Source organism: Acanthochromis polyacanthus, chromosome 14, assembly GCF_021347895.1.
Source record: "Acanthochromis polyacanthus isolate Apoly-LR-REF ecotype Palm Island chromosome 14, KAUST_Apoly_ChrSc, whole genome shotgun sequence".
Taxonomy (NCBI): Eukaryota; Metazoa; Chordata; class Actinopteri; family Pomacentridae; genus Acanthochromis; species Acanthochromis polyacanthus.
The window spans coordinates 3,350,417-3,368,297 of NC_067126.1; the positions used below are offsets into that span (position 1 = coordinate 3,350,417).

The window sequence follows — 17,881 nt, forward strand, 5'->3', positions numbered from 1 at the left end:
CCGATCCTTCAACTCACATCTCTGTCTTCGCTATTTTCTGGTCGACGTTGGCGACATGAACACACTTTCCTAAATAACTAATCTTAACTCTAGGCTAGACCTCCATCAGTCAGAGCTGATCATGGGTGTACATCCTGGTTGTCCTGTCTGTTCGGCTGTTGGAGCGTCACTTGTTGCTAAGGAGACCGGTCTGTGTCACAAGCATTGGTGTTAGATGTCAGCAGTGTGAAATGGAGGACCAGCTGTTGCCCATGCAGCACAGCACCCATCTCCACATCAGTGATGGGTCCAAAGGAACAGCAGAACCTTTACAGTCTGGCAGCAGCGACATCGCAGGAGTTGCCAGAATGAAGTTGAATACAACGTTGAATTGACTTAGGGACTCCAACTCTGGATTTTTGTTGGAGGTTTACTCCTGACGCCTTCCTTCTCAAAAAGAACTACAAGGTAGGCAGCAGGGAATGCTAGACGGCCGGCACTGGCTCTCCTGAGCCGGCGCCCTTTGGCAGATCTTGTTTTTAAATTCCACCACGGTGTCTAGCCACCCTCCTTACCGTGTCTTTTGCGAGAACTGGTAGAGGAGCCGGTTTAGTCACCGACAACCCGACCCTGGGGCAGCTAGTACTGGGTTACAGGTTACCAGTAGCAGATCCATGTGAGCCTGACATGACATCATAACATTAAACTTCATTAAACCTTCTGCTGATCACCTCAAAAAGATAAGTTCCATTCAAACTATTTTTAAACTGATTAATATCGACACAGATGCCAGCCTGATCCTTTGTTTATGTCTGCTGTTACACTGGAACCTTAAATTGGAAAATTATTGTAATGATGTGAGCTTCATGAGTCAAAAGGTGACTCATTTATTTAAAAAGAGTTAGCATGCTGGACATTCATTGCTGTGCTAGAGTCAAATGTAATGATTATCATGCACACTAACATTCAAAAGTTTGGGGAAATGTCCTTATTGTCAGAAAGTCATTTTATTCATTGAAGATCACATTAAATGAATGATAAATCCAGTGTAGACATAGTTAATGTGGTAAATGTTCTGGCTGGAAACGGCTGGTTTTTAATGGAATATCTCCATAGGGGTACAGAGGAACATTTCCTGTGTACTAATGCTACATTGTGTTAGCTTATGGTGATGAAAGGCTCATTGATGGTTAGAAAACCCTTGTTCAGTTATGTTAGCACATGGATAAAAATGTGTTTTCATGGAGAACATGGAACCGTCTGGATGAGCCCAAACTTTTCCACAGTAGTGTACATGTCTAATTGCTTTCTACATTTATTTACTACATTTCTGCTGTCAGCTGTTTAGTTCTGAGCACCAGGATTTCCTTCAGGATCCATAAAGTTTTACCTTAACTGATTTAATCCTGCTTCATTCAGTGCAGGCTGGAGGTCATTTAGCACCACAGAAGACTTTGTCATGGTGCTCATTTGCTGAACCTTCTCAGGTCGTTGCAGTATTAAACGGTGAGATTAAAATAGGTAGTAAAGATAATCTACAACACTTTAAGTGTTTATTATGCAGGAAAATGGTATCTGCAGATACTAAATATTAACCAGACTATGACACAGTGAATTTGCATGTGGGAGGGAGGAAGGATGGAGTAAAAGATCAGCATGAAGAGCTTCCTTCAGACCTGGCTTGTCTCTCTGAGGATGGACACTCTGGAGGAAGCTGAACTCTGCTTTCCTCACATCAACAACTCCTGTAGGAGGTGGAGTCGTCCTCAGCCTGAAGCCTCGTTCATCTGCGTCCTGCTGTCCTCCATCTCTGTGCTCACTGTGAGCCTCAACCTGCTGGTCATCATCTCCATCTCACACTTCAGGTAGAGTCACTGCTCTGCTGCATTCATTCACACTGAAGGAGAAAATGATGCAGGTAGTTCTGTTGAGCATCCGATGCGTTTTAACATTATAAGTAGGTTTAAACTGATGCTAAATATGACTGTGGTGCTTTGTTGGTGACATTTGTGTTTCCAGGTTCTGCTAGTTTGTAGGATCTGCTCGTATTCTGTTTGTGTCCTCCACCTGCAGGCAGCTCCACACTCCCACCAACCTCCTCCTGCTGTGTCTGGCCGTCTCAGACCTCCTGGTGGGCCTCCTTCAGATGCCGGTGGAGATCTTCCTCTTAACAAACTGCTGGCTTCTGGGAGACGTGGCTTGTGTTGCAAACTTCGTTCTAGCTTCCCTCCTGATCAGTGCTTCGGTGGGGAGCATGGTGCTGATATCGGTGGACCGCTACGTGGCCGTCTGTGAGCCCATGTTCTACTCCAGCAGGGTCAGTGTGAAGAGGGTTCAGCTCAGTGTTTGTCTCTGCTGGCTTCTGTCGGCCGTCCACAGCTGCTGGTTGTTGAGGGATAAACTCACAGAGCCCAGCAGGTTCCACTCCTGCCGTGGGGAGTGTCTGGTTGTTGTGAATTATGCTGACGGAGTGGTGGACCTCGTCGTGACCTTTTTCGGGCCCTTCCTGGTCATCGTGGTTTTGTACATGAGGGTGTTTGTGGTTGCCGTGTCTCAGGCTCGGGCCGTCCGACGACACGCCGTCGCTCTGCAGCGTTCAGGGGCAGCAACAGCCAAGAAGTCTGAGCTGAAAGCAGCCAGGACGCTGGGCGTGGTGCTGCTGGTCTTCCTGCTCTGCTCCTGTCCTTATTACTGCTTCAGTGTCGCAGCCGAACACAACGTTCTGGCTGCAGAAGCTGTGGCGGTTCAGGTGTGGCTGATCTATCTGAACTCGTGTTTGAACCCAGTCATCTACGCCTTTTTCTACCCCTGGTTCAGGAAGTCTGTCCGGCACATCGTCACGCTGAGAATCCTGCAGCCGGGCTCCTGTGAGGCCAACATGCTGCAAAGAGACTGAAATCTGTCTGATTCCACACCAGACACAAGGTCTTTTCTTTAAAAATAAACCTGATTGGTGCTGACGGGTGAACCTGCAAGTCTTAGTTTTTTCTTCTTGGCAACACAAACCGTTTTCATTTCTGTGTTTATCTGGACAGGGGAGTGCACACTAATGACTCCTTTAGCACACGGATCATTTCCATCCTGTGATAAGTTATAATAATGTTATGATTGAATGCTCTTTATGATGTCACGCTGCTGTAGAACTGTGTGGCTGTGAACTCATACAACCCAGTGAACTCATGATTAACTTTGGCCATAAGAACATAACTGCTGAGGAACTGATGGAACCACTGTGACTCGTCTCTGTAGAAAGGCTGAACCGTTTCTTCGTTCAGACTGTGATCTGTTCATGTTGATTCCTTGTGCCAGTAAAACTTTGCTTTAATCTGAGAGAAGTCAGAGTTTCCAGACACAACAGAAAAACACGGAGACGGATAAAAACCGTACAGGAAAACAGAGACAGTGATGACAGATGATTTTCTGAATGTTCATCAGTCTGACTGTTAATCAGCCTCGTTTTGTTCTGTCTCTGAAATCTTTCTGTTCTAACTGAAGGTAAAGTATTCCAGTTTGTGCAGCCTTTTAAAGATAATCTGTGCAAAGGAGGACTGTCACGTTGATCAGGAAGACGTCCACTGCTGGTCTCTGCTGTCCATGATGTACTGAAAGAAAACAGTCTGTGTTTACAGTTCTACGCTGAGGTGAGTGCATTAATAAGTGAATAAAGGTACATTCTGCTCTTTCATTTGGACTTCTTGATTCTTTCAAATGTGTGTCTTATCAAATGTGTTGAAAAGTTTCTTTAACATCAGCAGTAGAATCCTGCCAAAGTAATCTTCTTCATTTTAATGATCAAATATTTCTCTTTAAGAATCAGCAGAGAAACTACACGGACGTCTTTATGCGGTTCATTTAAAACAACACAATATAAAATAAACATTTAATATCATATAAAGATCACTTCTGCAGTGTTTTCTATGAGTTTAAATATTAAACATAAGAACTCACGATGTCATATTTGTGATAAATTCAGAGTAAAATAAAAAAAATATTAAGGCAAAATATTGCAAAATTATTTAATATACACATTTATGACTAATACTAACATTACTAGTGTATATATATATACATATATATATATACATACATATATATACATATATATGTATGTATTATATTACTAAATACAAATATAGCAATATAATGTTATATTATTACTTTTATTATTAATGATGCAGATTTAAAACTCTACAATGTTTCATACATATTTATCTGGTAAATACTACAAATAACATTTATTGAAAGTTTTTTCAATAAATATTAAATTCCCCACAATATTGCATGTTTTTAACTTTCATTTTAACATTAAAGTTACCTCTTTATGATCAAAATCATGGTTAAAATGCTAAAATATTTTTATATAAACTTGAGCGACATATTTAGAAATTAAGTTTAACACTCAGCAGTATTTTAATTCATATTAATTCACCTGAACAATCTAAATATCAAGGCAACAATTTCATTTAGTAGATAAAATTACACGACTAAAATAAATATTTTTACATTATTTTATATAGATTTCAGGTTAAGACTCTACAATATTACTTACTGTATGAATCTATGTGACAAACTGAAATAATACAGTTAATACTCCAATAAATTAAACACTGAAGCTCAGAACACACAGAAACTTTGATGACCGTTTATATTCTAGCTGTTTGTTTGGATAAAATAACGAATGACTTGAGGAAACTGTAAAAGATATCAACTTTCTGCTTCAGCTGAGCAGCTTTTAGTGTTTAAAACCTGCAGGGCCTTTAAAGGAAATAGAATTTAGGATGAATGATTCGGTTATTTTGTGTTTACAATCAAAGTAATCAGGAAATTTAGCTAAAATAAAACAATGGTGCAGCAAAAGTACGACATTTCTCCAGTATGTGGAGGAGTAGAAGTGACATATTCAAACAAATCGTGCAGAAAATACATTTAAGAAGCAACACTGAGCTTAGAGAGAAAGAAGTAGTTCAGTGCATCAGTCTGCAGGGGGCGCTCATGTTACACAAATGAGTAAGTTCATATCAGAGGGGAACAAACTGCAGCAGAACCAGAATAAAACAGACGTTCAGGGTCTAAAATACTGAAGGAACGTCCATTTTCTGCACCTTAGTCATCATGTATCATTGCTTTTTTAGTGGAAACTTTTAAACAAAACATAAAAATATGGTAAATGGTCTGTATTTATATAGCGCTTTACTATACCTGCAAGGTACCCAAAGCGCTTTACATGATACGTCACATTCACCCATTCACACACTGATGGTGGAAGCTGCCATGCAAGGCGCTAACCACGACCCACCAGGAGCAATTCGGGGTTAGGTGTCTTGCTCAGGGACACCTCGAGCACGACAGGGCGAGGATCGAACCGGCAACCCTTCAGTTGCAAGACGACCACTCTACCCACTGAGCCATGCCCCAAACATGAAAATAATATCAAGAATGCACCTTTGACATCTTTAACACAACGTTGTACTGTCCTCTGTTTTTTTTAGTCTTTATTTAAGGGACAATGTAGAGAAACATTAAGCTCACATGAGTCAGAGATGTGCTGCACCAGATTATAGTTCATTAGCTGGTTTCCATCTGCAGTCCCTATAACATTAATAAATAACAGTGCTAATACAATAAAAAATAAGAACACAATACAATAAAACTCACACTTCTGTCTCCTGTTTGTGCCATTTTTAGCCACAAGAGGCCTTTTGGTTTGTAAATACTCACTTTGAATGCAGCTTTTAGCAGTGGTTGGGTTAATTTTGTTTATCAACAACATTCAGGTTTCGTCGTTTTGGACTCATTTTTGAAAAACTCAGGTCATTTTGGATGGATTCTTGGGAAATTTTGACAAGTTTTAGGCATTTGGGACATTTATAAAAATGTTTTTGACGAGATTTATGTCATCTTAGACTCATTTTCAGAACACCGCTAAGGATACATATTTGAGTCATTTTACAGTTTTTCTGTCATTTAGGATCTATTCTGGATAAACTTTAACTTCATTTTGGACACAGTTTAGACAGACTATGAATTTGAGAATATTTTTGGAATTTTTGACGATTTTTTGGATAATTGTTGACCAGATTTGTGTTATTTTAGGACACATGTACAGTGATGTGTGCAGCCAGAAGCAGAACAGTCACCAGGATGTGCTATTTTTGAACCTTCTTTCTTCTAATTGCACATTCTGGACTCATTTAGGGTCATCCTGGACAACTTTTGATGCATTTTGGACAAATTTTAGTCATTTGGGACAGATGTCGCCTAATGTCGGACACACTCTGGACAAAATTGAGGTATTTTAGCTTTAGGTTTAGTCGTTTTGGACTCAGGTTTGTTTACTTGCAACGACGTGCACACCTGCAAAAAGAACAGAGGAGGAATACCAGCAGTATTTGCATGTTTATCTTTTTTGTAAGATGAACAACTTTGTCATTTTGTACAAATTTTGAGTCATTGTTGACCAATTTTGCCATTTTAGACATGAGTTTAGTCTTGTTGGAACATTCTCACCACTAAACTTTGACTCAAAACAAGTACACTTTGGTGCAATCTTGTTTTTTTGAGTCACTGAGGACCATTTTAGAGTCATTCAGAACAATTTTGTCGTCACTGAGGACCATCTTCACCATTCTAAACAGGTGTTTCATCATTTTGGATGACTCTGGCGTTACATTTAGCTGGTGTTCCATGAATTCTGTTCATGAATCGACCCAACAGACTCTAATCTTCGTCGTTGTTTTGTTTAAGTTTGTCTTTACGTCATTCTTTGACTTAATTCCTGCGTCGTTGTGAAGATGTGTTGAAGTTCTGCAGCAGAAAAATAAAGGTGACAAAGAATCAATGAAACACATGAAGTCAGGTTCTGTCTTTTACCCACAAACCCCAGTTTATTTATTTTTTTGGTCTTTTGAGATGCTTAAACAGACAAACACACGACAAAATGTGATACAGTGGAGTTAAAGTCACATTAATCATGAAACAGGACACATAATCAGCAGATTTATGGACTTTTTTCTGACATTAAACCTTCATGGAGCTGCAGAGGAACCAACATCCATCTGTCAGGGCTTTTACCGACTCCTCTGGATAAAAGTCTGAGTAAAACTGAGCTTCTTCCTGGTTGGACAAATGCAGATTTTCTAGATATTTTGGTCAAATTACCCAGAAAAAGAAAGATTCCCATGCTCACGTGTCTAATCCATGATCGTACAGACTTTTCACGGTTTCTTTTGTTTTTGATTCTTAACAAGGCAGATTTTGCCACTTTTATGTGAAAATCGATAAAAGAGAAGAATACCATCATTAAAAAGTGTTTCAGTGATTAAACCACAAAAAAAAAACAAAAAAACCACTTAGTTTGGTTATCGATCCTTCTTCCAGTGTAAGACCATAAATGAATGATTTTTATGTTTCTATGGGTGAATAAAATGTGGTTTTTGCTGTTAAAGGCGTCTTTCAGCTCATCTTTTTAGGAGACGTCTATCTAAAACCAAACACATTCGGACACGTTTTGGTTTTTCACCAGGACGAGGTCAGCGGTTACACTGCCTGCAGATCAGTACGAGTTTTAAACAACCTGAAGATGAGCCGAGTTAGTTTCTCCTCATGGGTTCTCGTCGTTGGTCCAGGCCATGGTGATGACGGCAGCGTTTCCGTCTTCGTATTCGGGTTTAGCAGAACGACGTCTTTGCTTTGACTTTCTGCAGCTCTGGGATGCAGAAAACTTCAGGATTCAGAAACAGATTCAGGTGTTTTCACCTGCTGCAGCTTTTCTGGACGTTCAGGTAGAAAACGTTCTCCAGAGTCGTCCTGCTCAGCTCTGACTTTGTGTCTGAGATGTTCGTCTTTTATCCTCTGACAACCTGAAACGTGATTTGAAATATTTCAGACCTCCCATTTCCTCCAAACCCAAACCTCATTCTGTTCATCGTGCTCCTCAGACTGAAATGTGACGATGCAGATCAGGAGGTGGAGGATCCGTTTCATCAGCTAAGCCCTAAATTACTCACATTCTTTTTCTAATGTTTAGAATCCACAAACAGGTTTCTTCTGGCCAGAAATCACATAAAAGACGACAGAAAAACGTTGTGTTCAAGATGTTAGTGATGAATCTGAGCTAATTCTCCATCCATCCATCCATCCTCTATACACCGCTTTATCCTCACTAGGCTCATGGGGGGTGCTGGAGTCTATCCCAGCTGACTCGGGGGAGGGCAGAGGACACCCAGGACAGGTCACCAGTCTGTCACAGGGCTACATATACAGACACACAATCACACTCACATTCACACCTACAGACAATTTAGAGTAACCAATTAACCTCAGCATATTTTTGGACTGTGGGAGGAAGCCGGAGTACCCGGAGAAAACCCACGCATGCACAGGGAGAGCATGCAAACTCCATGCAGAAAGATCCCAGGCCGGGATTTGAACCGGGATCTTCTTGCTGCAAGGCCAAAGTACTAACCACTAGTCCACTGTACACTGTTACTGTTCACTTTAAAAAGATTTATGGTCAAACTATTTATTTTTTCCATTAAATCAGTGAGCTTCCACTGTGATGAGATCCACATCTCTGAGTTTTCATCAAGTTTAAATCTGAGTTTTAATTCAGGCTAAATCTGCTTTTTAAATTCAGGTTAAATCTGGGTTTCACTTCAGTTTAAATCTGGGATTTAATTCAGTTTAATCCAATTTAAATGAGTTTTTAATTCTAGTTTTAATCCATTTTAAATCTAAACATTAATCCAGTTTATTCCTAAATTTTAACCTAGTTTAAATCCAGTTTAAATCCAAATTTTCGTTTAGTTTTGAGTTTTTTAATTCAATGTATGTATGAGTTTTATTCAGTCTGAGGAAGAGTTTGAATCCATATTCTGAGTTTTGATCCAGTTGGTCTGATTGTTATATTTCCTGTCAGACTGATTCCTTCAACGCTGCCGTTACCTTTCTATTTTATGGATGTGAAGTCAGTATTTACATGTTTATTACTGTGATACAGAAGAGCTATGTTCCATCCTGTTCCTCTGCAGTAAAACCTGCTGGCTGACTGATTAGCTAACGAGTTATTGGAGTCGTGGGACTGAATGTGGAACCAGAAGCTCATTTCCAGCCTGAAGCCTTCAGCTGGTTCTCCAGTTCTGACTGCAGGTATCAGTTAACGGAGACGTTCACGTTCACACAGCAGAGAAATCTGAGCTTCAGCAGCAAACCAACTTAACCTGTCAGCAGGATGTTGGATGACATTGAGACTCTGATTTAACAACTTCTGATGTTTCAGACTCTTCTTAAACACAGAACTCTTTATTTACTACACATTAGACAGAAATATTCTACTTACATGAATTTAAAGAGCCTTCACTAACCGCGTTAAAGCTTCTGGATCAGCAGCGACACACTCAGGTCTTGTTGGGAAAGATGCTACAAGTCTGGTACGATTTAGGAAAAATGGTAAATCATTTTTCAACTGTTATTACACAGATTTCCCAGTGTTTCATTAAATTACAGATGACATCTCGTGAAATTACAGATAAATATGAAATTACACATTGAGGGCAAATAAAACCAACCAACAAACCAGCCAATCAACCAACCGATCAGCCAAGCAACCAACCAGCAAGCCAGTCAACCGAGCAAGCCAGCCAACCAACAAACCAGCCAGTCAATCAGCTAAGCAACCAATCAGCAAGCCAGCCAACCAACCAAGCAACCAACCAAGCAACCAACCAGCCAAGCAAGCCAGCCAACCAACAAACCAGCCAATAAACCAGCCAATCAGCAACCAAAGAGCCAACCAACTAGCAGTTAGCCAACCAACCAACCACCATCCACTGTAAAAGCCTTCTGTACCCTCTGATACTTTTGAGCACATCCACCAATTTACACATTTTCATCATGTTTTTTTAAATTCTGGCCTACTTCCACATCTGCTTGATGGATAGAAACAAAACCTGACAGATGATCCTCAGTGTCTCTGGTGATACTTGTACTGACACAAAGTGAGATATTTTTCATTTAAAATTTTATTGGGTTCATGATTACACACAAAAAGCAGTACGAGCTTAGACCATGAAAAGCATCAACATCCAATAATCTGACAGCTATTTAACGTTCTGTAAACTGTAGGGCTGGCCCGAATAGTGGTTTCTGGCCTCTAAATATTCGGGCCCTATTAAAAGGGGGGGGGGGAGTCTTGTTGTGTGTGCGCACGTGTGTGCATGTATGTGTGTGTGTGTGTGTGTGTGTGGGGGGGGGGTGTCAAAATTTGTCTTCGTTTCGTCTTCAGTTAAACGCCACATATTCTTTCCGCCCACTAACGACTGATGGGGGGGGTGGGGGGGGGCGAATATTCGGATCCCAAAATTAATATCCGAATACCGCCGTAGCGAACGAATATTCGGATATTTGGGTCCAGCTCTAGTAAACTGCTTCATCACATAAAGGTGCAATCAAAGCATTTAAGCCCCTTAATCACAGAAGATCATCAGCTAAAACCGCTAACGTGTCACGGTGATTAAGTTCCAACGCCACAACAACACAGTTTCCATCCACTCTAGTCTCCAGGTTTGAAAGTTGAAGTTTCAGAGTAACTGTTTCAGGAGATTCAGATTCTTAGAGACGACCCGTTTCCAGAACAGGACTGAAGAAGAAGAGCTGCAGGAGCCCTGGGAGCAGAACGTCGCTGCACCACGAGACCACGGTGGGAAGATTTTACATTTTTATTCACACAGACACAGAACTTTTTGATTATATCTTGTATTATAAAATCCAAAAAGCTTCAAAATCAAAATGACAATCCCAAAATCAATATGTAACAACAATAACTAGAAAAGTGCTCGGAGAGCGCAGACCTCCGCCAGGCCATCTGTCTGTCTGTCTGTTTGTCTGTTAACAGCACAACTCAAAAAGTCATGGACGGATTTTCACCAAATTTTTACAGAATGTCTGGAAGAGCAAAAGTAACAATCGATTAGATTTTGGAGGTGATCCTAATTGTACAGAGTCCTTCAAAAAAATTCTGGATCCAGATGGTGATCCGGATCACCTCCAAAATCTAATCGATTGTTACTTTTGCTCTTGCGGACATTCTGTAAAAATTTGGTGAAAATCCGTCCATGACTTTTTGAGTTCTGCTGTTAACAGACAAACAAACTCCGATGATTACATAACCTCCTGGCGGAGGTAATAACACCTTCTGACCTCCAATAAACCTCTCACCAGTGATCTTTGGGTTCCATCAAAGGGTTTAGACGGGACTGGAATCCAGGAACTTCAGACCTGGTTTGGTTGGATGCTTGCTGTTGGATATTTACCTCAACAACAGGATGTTTGATTTTCAGACTTTTGGCTCAGATTGGAGGTTTTTGGACATCAAGTTCTTTTTTTTTTTTTTTTAGTAGCAAACCCTGATATTCACGGTTAATATCTTTGATCACTGATGTTTGTGAGAAAAAGCTCGGCTTGTGGTCGAACATTCAAAGCGGTTCTTCACCGTAAAAAATGTTTTTTTTTTTCCAGCTCTAAAATTAAGACTTTCCTTCAGTCAGATCTTCTAAACTTTGGTCTTCATCTTACTTTTCCTTTGTAGGTTTAAAATCGCAGCTAATTCAACTAAATCTGAATATATGTGATAAACTAGGATGATTAAAGGTTATACTGTGTGTGCACTCAAGGAATAAGAGTAATCCGTTTATAGCTAACAGGATGATTTGGCTTCTAGAGGCTGCTGCTTCAGCCTCGGTATGATTTTTCCTTTTATCTTGCTCATGTAATGTCATATACGATAAAAAGGTTTTAGAAATCTGATTATTTCAGTGCATGTAAACACACCAACAGCTCAAAAGGGTTATTTATGTATATAATTATTATCTAATCAAATTAGAGAAAGAATTCTGCTCAACCATCTCTGGAATCTTTCAAACATGAAATACGGATGTTTTTGGAAAATTTTAAACATAATTTTAAGAAATCTGTCGATGACCCACTTTCAGCAGGTTTGTCTCAACAGTATTAGACAGTAGATTATTAATCTCTAAATACTGGTGAGATGAAACATGGGAAAAATGAATGCTGTCATAAAAGTTCCATCATTGAGCTCGTTATTAGTCTGACAGTTAGCCTGGCAATTAGCCTGATGGTTAACCACCAGTTAGCACTACATGTAGCCCAACAGTTAGGTTAATGATTAGCCTGACAGTAAACCTGATGATTAGCCTGACAGTTAGCCTAACGGTTAGATAACTGAATTGTTCACCTGTAACATTGAACAAGTTGATCAAACAATCTCTCATTGCGGCTGAGTGGAAACATTAAAAAAAGATACTTCATCTTATAGCACATGAACCAAAAAATAGCTGATTTTAAGATGGAATAAGTCGTAAAGCAAAGAAATGCACGGATATCTGTGTAAAAGGTAACCTTAAAAATAATAGCAAGAGGCACCCAGGTTTGATTAGTGAACTGCTAGCATCCCCTTCACGTTCTCCAGGTGGAGAGCCGAGAATGGAGGGATGTCTTCGTATCCCAGCAGCTGTCGGGTGGACGACTCCCAGTTGAATCCGAACTCCAGCCGGCTGTAGATGCAGGGATACTGCCGGTCGGCCCAGCACACCCAGTCCACCGCCTTCTTCAGTGCCTCCCAATGGACGGACCTGCAGCACACAGTTAGCAAGACATTCATGTAGTGTAGCGAAAATCACTAAAACACATGTTAAACGAGCAGGCGTCATTTATAAACATACATGTAGGAGGAGGTGATGGCAAAACAACATCCTGACAATTAGCTTGATGGTTAGCTAGCAGAGTAGCCTGACAGTTAGCCTGTAGGTTAGTGGGATAGTTAGCCTGTAGGTTGGTTAGTGAGATAGCTAGCCTGTAGGTTAGCTTGACAGTTAGCCTGTAGGTTAGCCTGACAGTTAGCCTGTAGGTTAATGGAGTAGTTAGCGTATAAGTTAGCCTGACAGTTAGCCTATAGGTTAGTGGGATAGTTAGCCTGTAGGTTGGTTAGTGAGATAGCTAGCCTGTAGGTTAGCCTGACAGTTAGCCTGTAGGTTAATGGAGTAGTTAGCGTATAAGTTAGCCTGACAGTTAGCCTATAGGTTAGTGGGATAGTTAGCCTGTAGGTTGGTTAGTGAGATAGCTAGCCTGTAGGTTAGCCTGACAGTTAGCCTGTAGGTTAATGGAGTAGTTAGCGTATAAGTTAGCCTGACAGTTAGCCTATAGGTTAGTGGGATAGTTAGCGTATAGGTTAGCCTGACAGTTAGCCTGTAGGTTAGTGGGATAGTTAGCCTAAAGGTTAGCCTGACAGTCAGCCTGTACGTTAGTGGGATAGTTAGCCTGTAGGTTGGTTAGTGAGATAGTTAGCCTGTAGGTTAGCTTGACAGTTAGCCTGTAGGTTAGCCTGACAGTTAGCCTGTAGGTTAATGGAGTAGTTAGCGTATAAGTTAGCCTGACAGTTAGCCTATAGGTTAGTGGGATAGTAAGCGTATAGGTTAGCCAGACAGTTAGCCTGTAGGTTAGTGGGATAGTTAGCTTATAGGTTAGCCTGACAGTTAGCGTATAGGTTAGCCTGACAGTTAAGCTGACAACTACAGTTGTTTTTATCCAGCAGAGTTTATATCGCCCCCTAAAGAAGTTTAAAAAACACTACCAGCCCCAAAATGATAAAAACTGACAAGTTTACATTTTCGTTACTTTTGATTTCATTTCATATTTTTGTTCATGAAATGGTCAGAACTAACCGATAAGCCAGTTGTTCCTGCTGGATTCTTGAATCTATGAAAAACCTACCAGTTGAATCTGAATTTAATCCAGTTTAAAACGGTTTAAACTTTATAAATCCAAATTTTAATCCCGATTAAATAAGTTTTGAACCAAAACAGTTCATTTATTTTTAGTGTAGTTGGTACAGTTTTATTTAGTTTGAAAATTAGTTTTAAGACAGAGTTTGAACAGGGTTTTCTTCTGATTTCCACCATTCTAACTCAGACAGAAGACATCTCTGGGTTCTCTCTCCATGTTGTTCTGGTTCCTCAGAGCTGCAAGACTTTAAAAATTAACCACAGTTAAGAAAAACGAGACAGAAACATATTCTGTATTTTTGTGCATTTTGTTTTCATCTTTTGGTGTCATTTTTGTCTTTGTACTCACTTTCTACGTTATTGGTGTCTCTGTGCTATTTTGTCGTTTTTTTTGCATGTTTTGTGTCATTTTCATTAATTTTAGATTCAAGAACTCCATTAACATCTTTTTGTGTCATTTTTGTGCTATTTTTGTGTCTTTTTAGCATCTTTCAATACTGCTGTTGTCTCTATTGTTGCATGTTTTTGTGTCAGTCTTTTTGTGTTATTTTAGTATCTTTCTGTGTCATTTCACTGTTATTTGTGCATATTTTTAGCACTTTTCTATATTACTGTTGTCTCTGTGCTATTTTTTTTCCATGTTTTTGTGTCATTTTTCAGAACATTTTAACATCTTTTTGTGTCAGTTCTGGGCTGATTTTGCTATTTTACCAGGACTTTATCCCTTTAAGGTTTGGGCAATTTCCGCCCGAAATTTCTACTGAGATTTACAGAAAGTAAATTGAATGCTGTTCTTGAACTGTTTGGAGTACATGCATGGTTGGGGTCTCATTTGAAAGCTGACAACCTGAATTTTCACCCAGTGCAGTCAGAATTACTCTAGGTGCTACTGGCACAGAGTATTTCATGTTGGCACACACTGAATTAGGATGAATTTTTTTCTCGCCTACATTTTTTCCCTAATAAAACACCTGAAAATCAGTGTGGCAGCACTGTAAGAGCTTGAAAACACAATATTGCAAAAGCCTGGGGTCTTACATAGTTCAGGTCAAAATTTCAGAGCAATACTACAAGAAATGAGTGTTTCACACATGTATTTGTACTGATATGCTCCGCCCCTGTCAATGTTGGATACACTCTTTATACACTGTGCACACTCTCTACAGAATGGTATAAATTCATTTTCACTTCATTTTCACTTCATTTTCATTCCAAAAACTCATAAAGAACTCAAAAAATCACTTCAGATAGGCTTCAGTGTCGATCACACAAACAGATTGAGAGGAATACAGAGAAACAGCAGGTGGAGCCCGGAGCTCACGAATGAAATATCATATAAAGCCGCTGGCAGAGGCGGGATTTATATTCAAGCCATTCAGCAAGCTCATTGGCTACCAGGCCTGTCAATCTAACGGTTCCTCCGGCGTGATTTGCTGAGAAACAAGTCAATCAAGTGATGTAATCGATATCTGTCAGACTCGGCCATGGTTGGCTAAATCGCCGAAGTAGGCGGAAACGAGTCACCTGATTGGTTGAAGTTCGGTTTGAAACGGAGGAGAAGTCTCCAGTATCCATTTTGAATCGCGAACAAAGGGAATTCGACCGTGTATGATAAAGTTATAATAGAAAGATGCAGTGAATATGAAACGCACAGCGCCACCACGCGCCGCGTGCACGCGCACGGAGCCGATCGTTTTCTGGATTTTTTACCTATTTCGAGACATGTTTTGGCCAAAGTATTATACTGGATTGTTTCCTCTGGATGGCTAAGCTTGGGTTCTGGCCGGTTTTTGTGGATTATCTTCTTTTATGACCAGAAACGAGTGTCCAAACTGCGTCGACAGGTGAGCTGTGCACGTTTACATGACTTGTTGTTTGTTGGATAAATGTGTTTATATTACCCGCTGTGGTAATCACATCTGAAAGTGGTTTATACCGGTGGATTCATGAGAATCTCAGCTTTCTATGTGTGTATAGTGTTTGTATAATCGTGTTTGCAGTGTCCTTCTATTTTAAAAAAAGCGTATACCGATAAAAAAACGGCCCGCCCGCGGGCCGCCGGACTTTAACGGGATTGCAGTGAAAAAATTAATCACAGCCAAATGAAATCAGGAGCAAAAATAAATTCACAAAATAACTGCAGCTTGGATTTCACCGGATAAAACATTCGTAGAAAGTGTTGATGTCCTGAGTCGGTTAAGAGATGAAGAAACACTGACAAACATTAAACTATCTCCATTTCCCCCCTCTAAATAAGGCTGTTTTTGAATAAAGATGTTTTCTTTGTTGGGCCAAACCAGAAGGTGAACATATTCTAGTTTTAATCTGATGTGTTCCTACATATATGAAGTGTTTGGTGCAGACCTCGGCTCGGAGGATTCTTCCAGAGAGAACAGGGTTCGCAGCAGTTTTCCTTCGTCACGCTTTTCCAGCCTCAGCAGCTGCAGAACCAGAAGAGTGGCCAACATCTTCAGGATGTCTTCGTGAGCCTTCACACCTACAAAACCAAATGTGAGTTAACTGGCAGTTCAGTGAGGCTCCGCTCAGTTACAGCAGCGCTTTGAGCTTCACTGTATAAGAGGTGGTGGATCTTAAAACAAGCCAAAAAAAATAAGACTCAAAACAACCTTTATCTGAAATCAGAGCATCTCCTGAAGGTGAAACATAAATAAAATGGTACCCAAACTGGCTAAACGTGTTTGTTGACAAAACACATGATTTCCAGATGTTCCCTGAATGCCTCACATGCAGATTACAGTAGAAGCTACTAATCAGCGGTGCAACGAGAAGCTTCTAGTCTCCACACGTTACTGCAGCAGCAAATCACTGTCAAAGTTCGAATGTCAGAGATAAGGTGACTTTATCTACATGGGCCATTTTAAACCTCAAAATCACATTCATCCATCCATCTCCATCTTCCTTTTATCCTTGGTTGGGTCATGGAACAGGTCATTCCAGACATCCCTCCCCCCAGCAACACTTTCCAGCTCTTCCTGGGGGATCCCAAGGCGTTCCCAGACCAGATGAGATATATAATCCCTCCAGCGAGTTCTGGGTCTGCCCCGGGGTCTCCTCCCAGGCCGACGTGTTCAGAAAACCTCCAAAGGAAGTCTCCCTGAAGGCATCTGAAGCAGATGTCCAAACCACCTCAGCTGGTTCCTTTAGATGTGAAGGATCAGCAGCTGTACTCTGAGCTTCTCCTCCTATCTCTAAGGCTGAGCTCAGCCACCCGACAGAGGAAGCTTTTGACGGCTTGTATCTGCGATCTTGTTCTTTCGGTCACTACCCAGAGTTCATGACCATAGGTGAGAGTTGGAACGTAGATGGATGGTAAATTTTACCACGACGGTTTCGATACAGCACCTGTGTTACTGCTGACGCTGCACCAATCCACTTGTCCATCTCATGCTCCATTTTCACTTCATTCGTGAAAAAGATCCTGAGATACTTGAACTTATTCGCTTGGGGAGGCAACTCCCCCTCGACCCAGAGGGAGCAATCCACCAGTTTCTGGCAGAGAACCATAGCCTCAGATTTGGAGGTGCTGATCCACATCCCTGCTGCAAACCACTCCAGTGTGCGCTGAAGGTCATGATGTGAGGAAACCAACAGAACCACATCATCTGCAAAAAGCAGAGATGAGATCCTGAGGCCCCCAAACCAGACACCCTCCTCACCCCAGTTGCGCCTTGAGATCCATGAAGACCACAAACAGGATCGGAGAAAAGGGACAGCCCTGGAGGAGTCCAACACCCAGTGGAAACCAGTCTGACTTTGTGCTGAGTATGCAGACACTGCTCTCACTTTGGTTGTACAGGGACTGAATGGTTCATATCAGTGAGCCCGGTACCCCATACTCCTACAGTGCCCCTCGGGGGAACACAGTCGTAGGCCTTTTCCAGATCCACAAAACTCATGAGGACTGGCAGGTCCAACTCCCATGACCACCTCAGCAGCTCCACAAGAGTAAAGATCTGATCCACCGTTCCACAACCAGGATGGAATCCACATTAATCCTCCTGGATCTGAGGTTTGACAATCAGTCGGAGCCTCCCTTCCAACACCCTAGAGTAAACTTTCCCAGGGAGGCTGAGAAGTGTGATACC

The 17,881-nt window shown here is 41.0% G+C and overlaps 2 protein-coding genes across 2 annotated transcripts in view; one reads left to right on the forward strand and one right to left on the reverse strand.

The window, feature by feature from the left end:
• The first annotated feature begins 1,674 nt into the window (after positions 1-1,674).
• On the forward strand, positions 1,675-2,875 carry LOC110968449 (trace amine-associated receptor 13c-like). The gene is made up of 2 exons (XM_051959391.1): positions 1,675-1,844; positions 2,053-2,875. The coding sequence occupies exons 1-2, from the start codon at positions 1,675-1,677 to the stop codon at positions 2,873-2,875; spliced, it is 993 nt and encodes a 330-aa protein (XP_051815351.1).
• Positions 2,876-9,980: 7,105 nt separating this feature from the next.
• parp4 (poly (ADP-ribose) polymerase family, member 4) overlaps positions 9,981-17,881 on the reverse strand; it is a 49,400-nt gene continuing 41,499 nt past the window's right edge. The window contains exons 39-40 of the mRNA XM_051958672.1: positions 16,140-16,272; positions 9,981-12,626 (exon numbers count right to left, since the gene is read on the reverse strand). Of these exons, the coding sequence (XP_051814632.1) occupies positions 12,428-12,626; positions 16,140-16,272 (332 nt within the window). The 3' untranslated portion in view covers positions 9,981-12,427. The remainder of the gene's footprint in view (positions 12,627-16,139; positions 16,273-17,881) is intronic.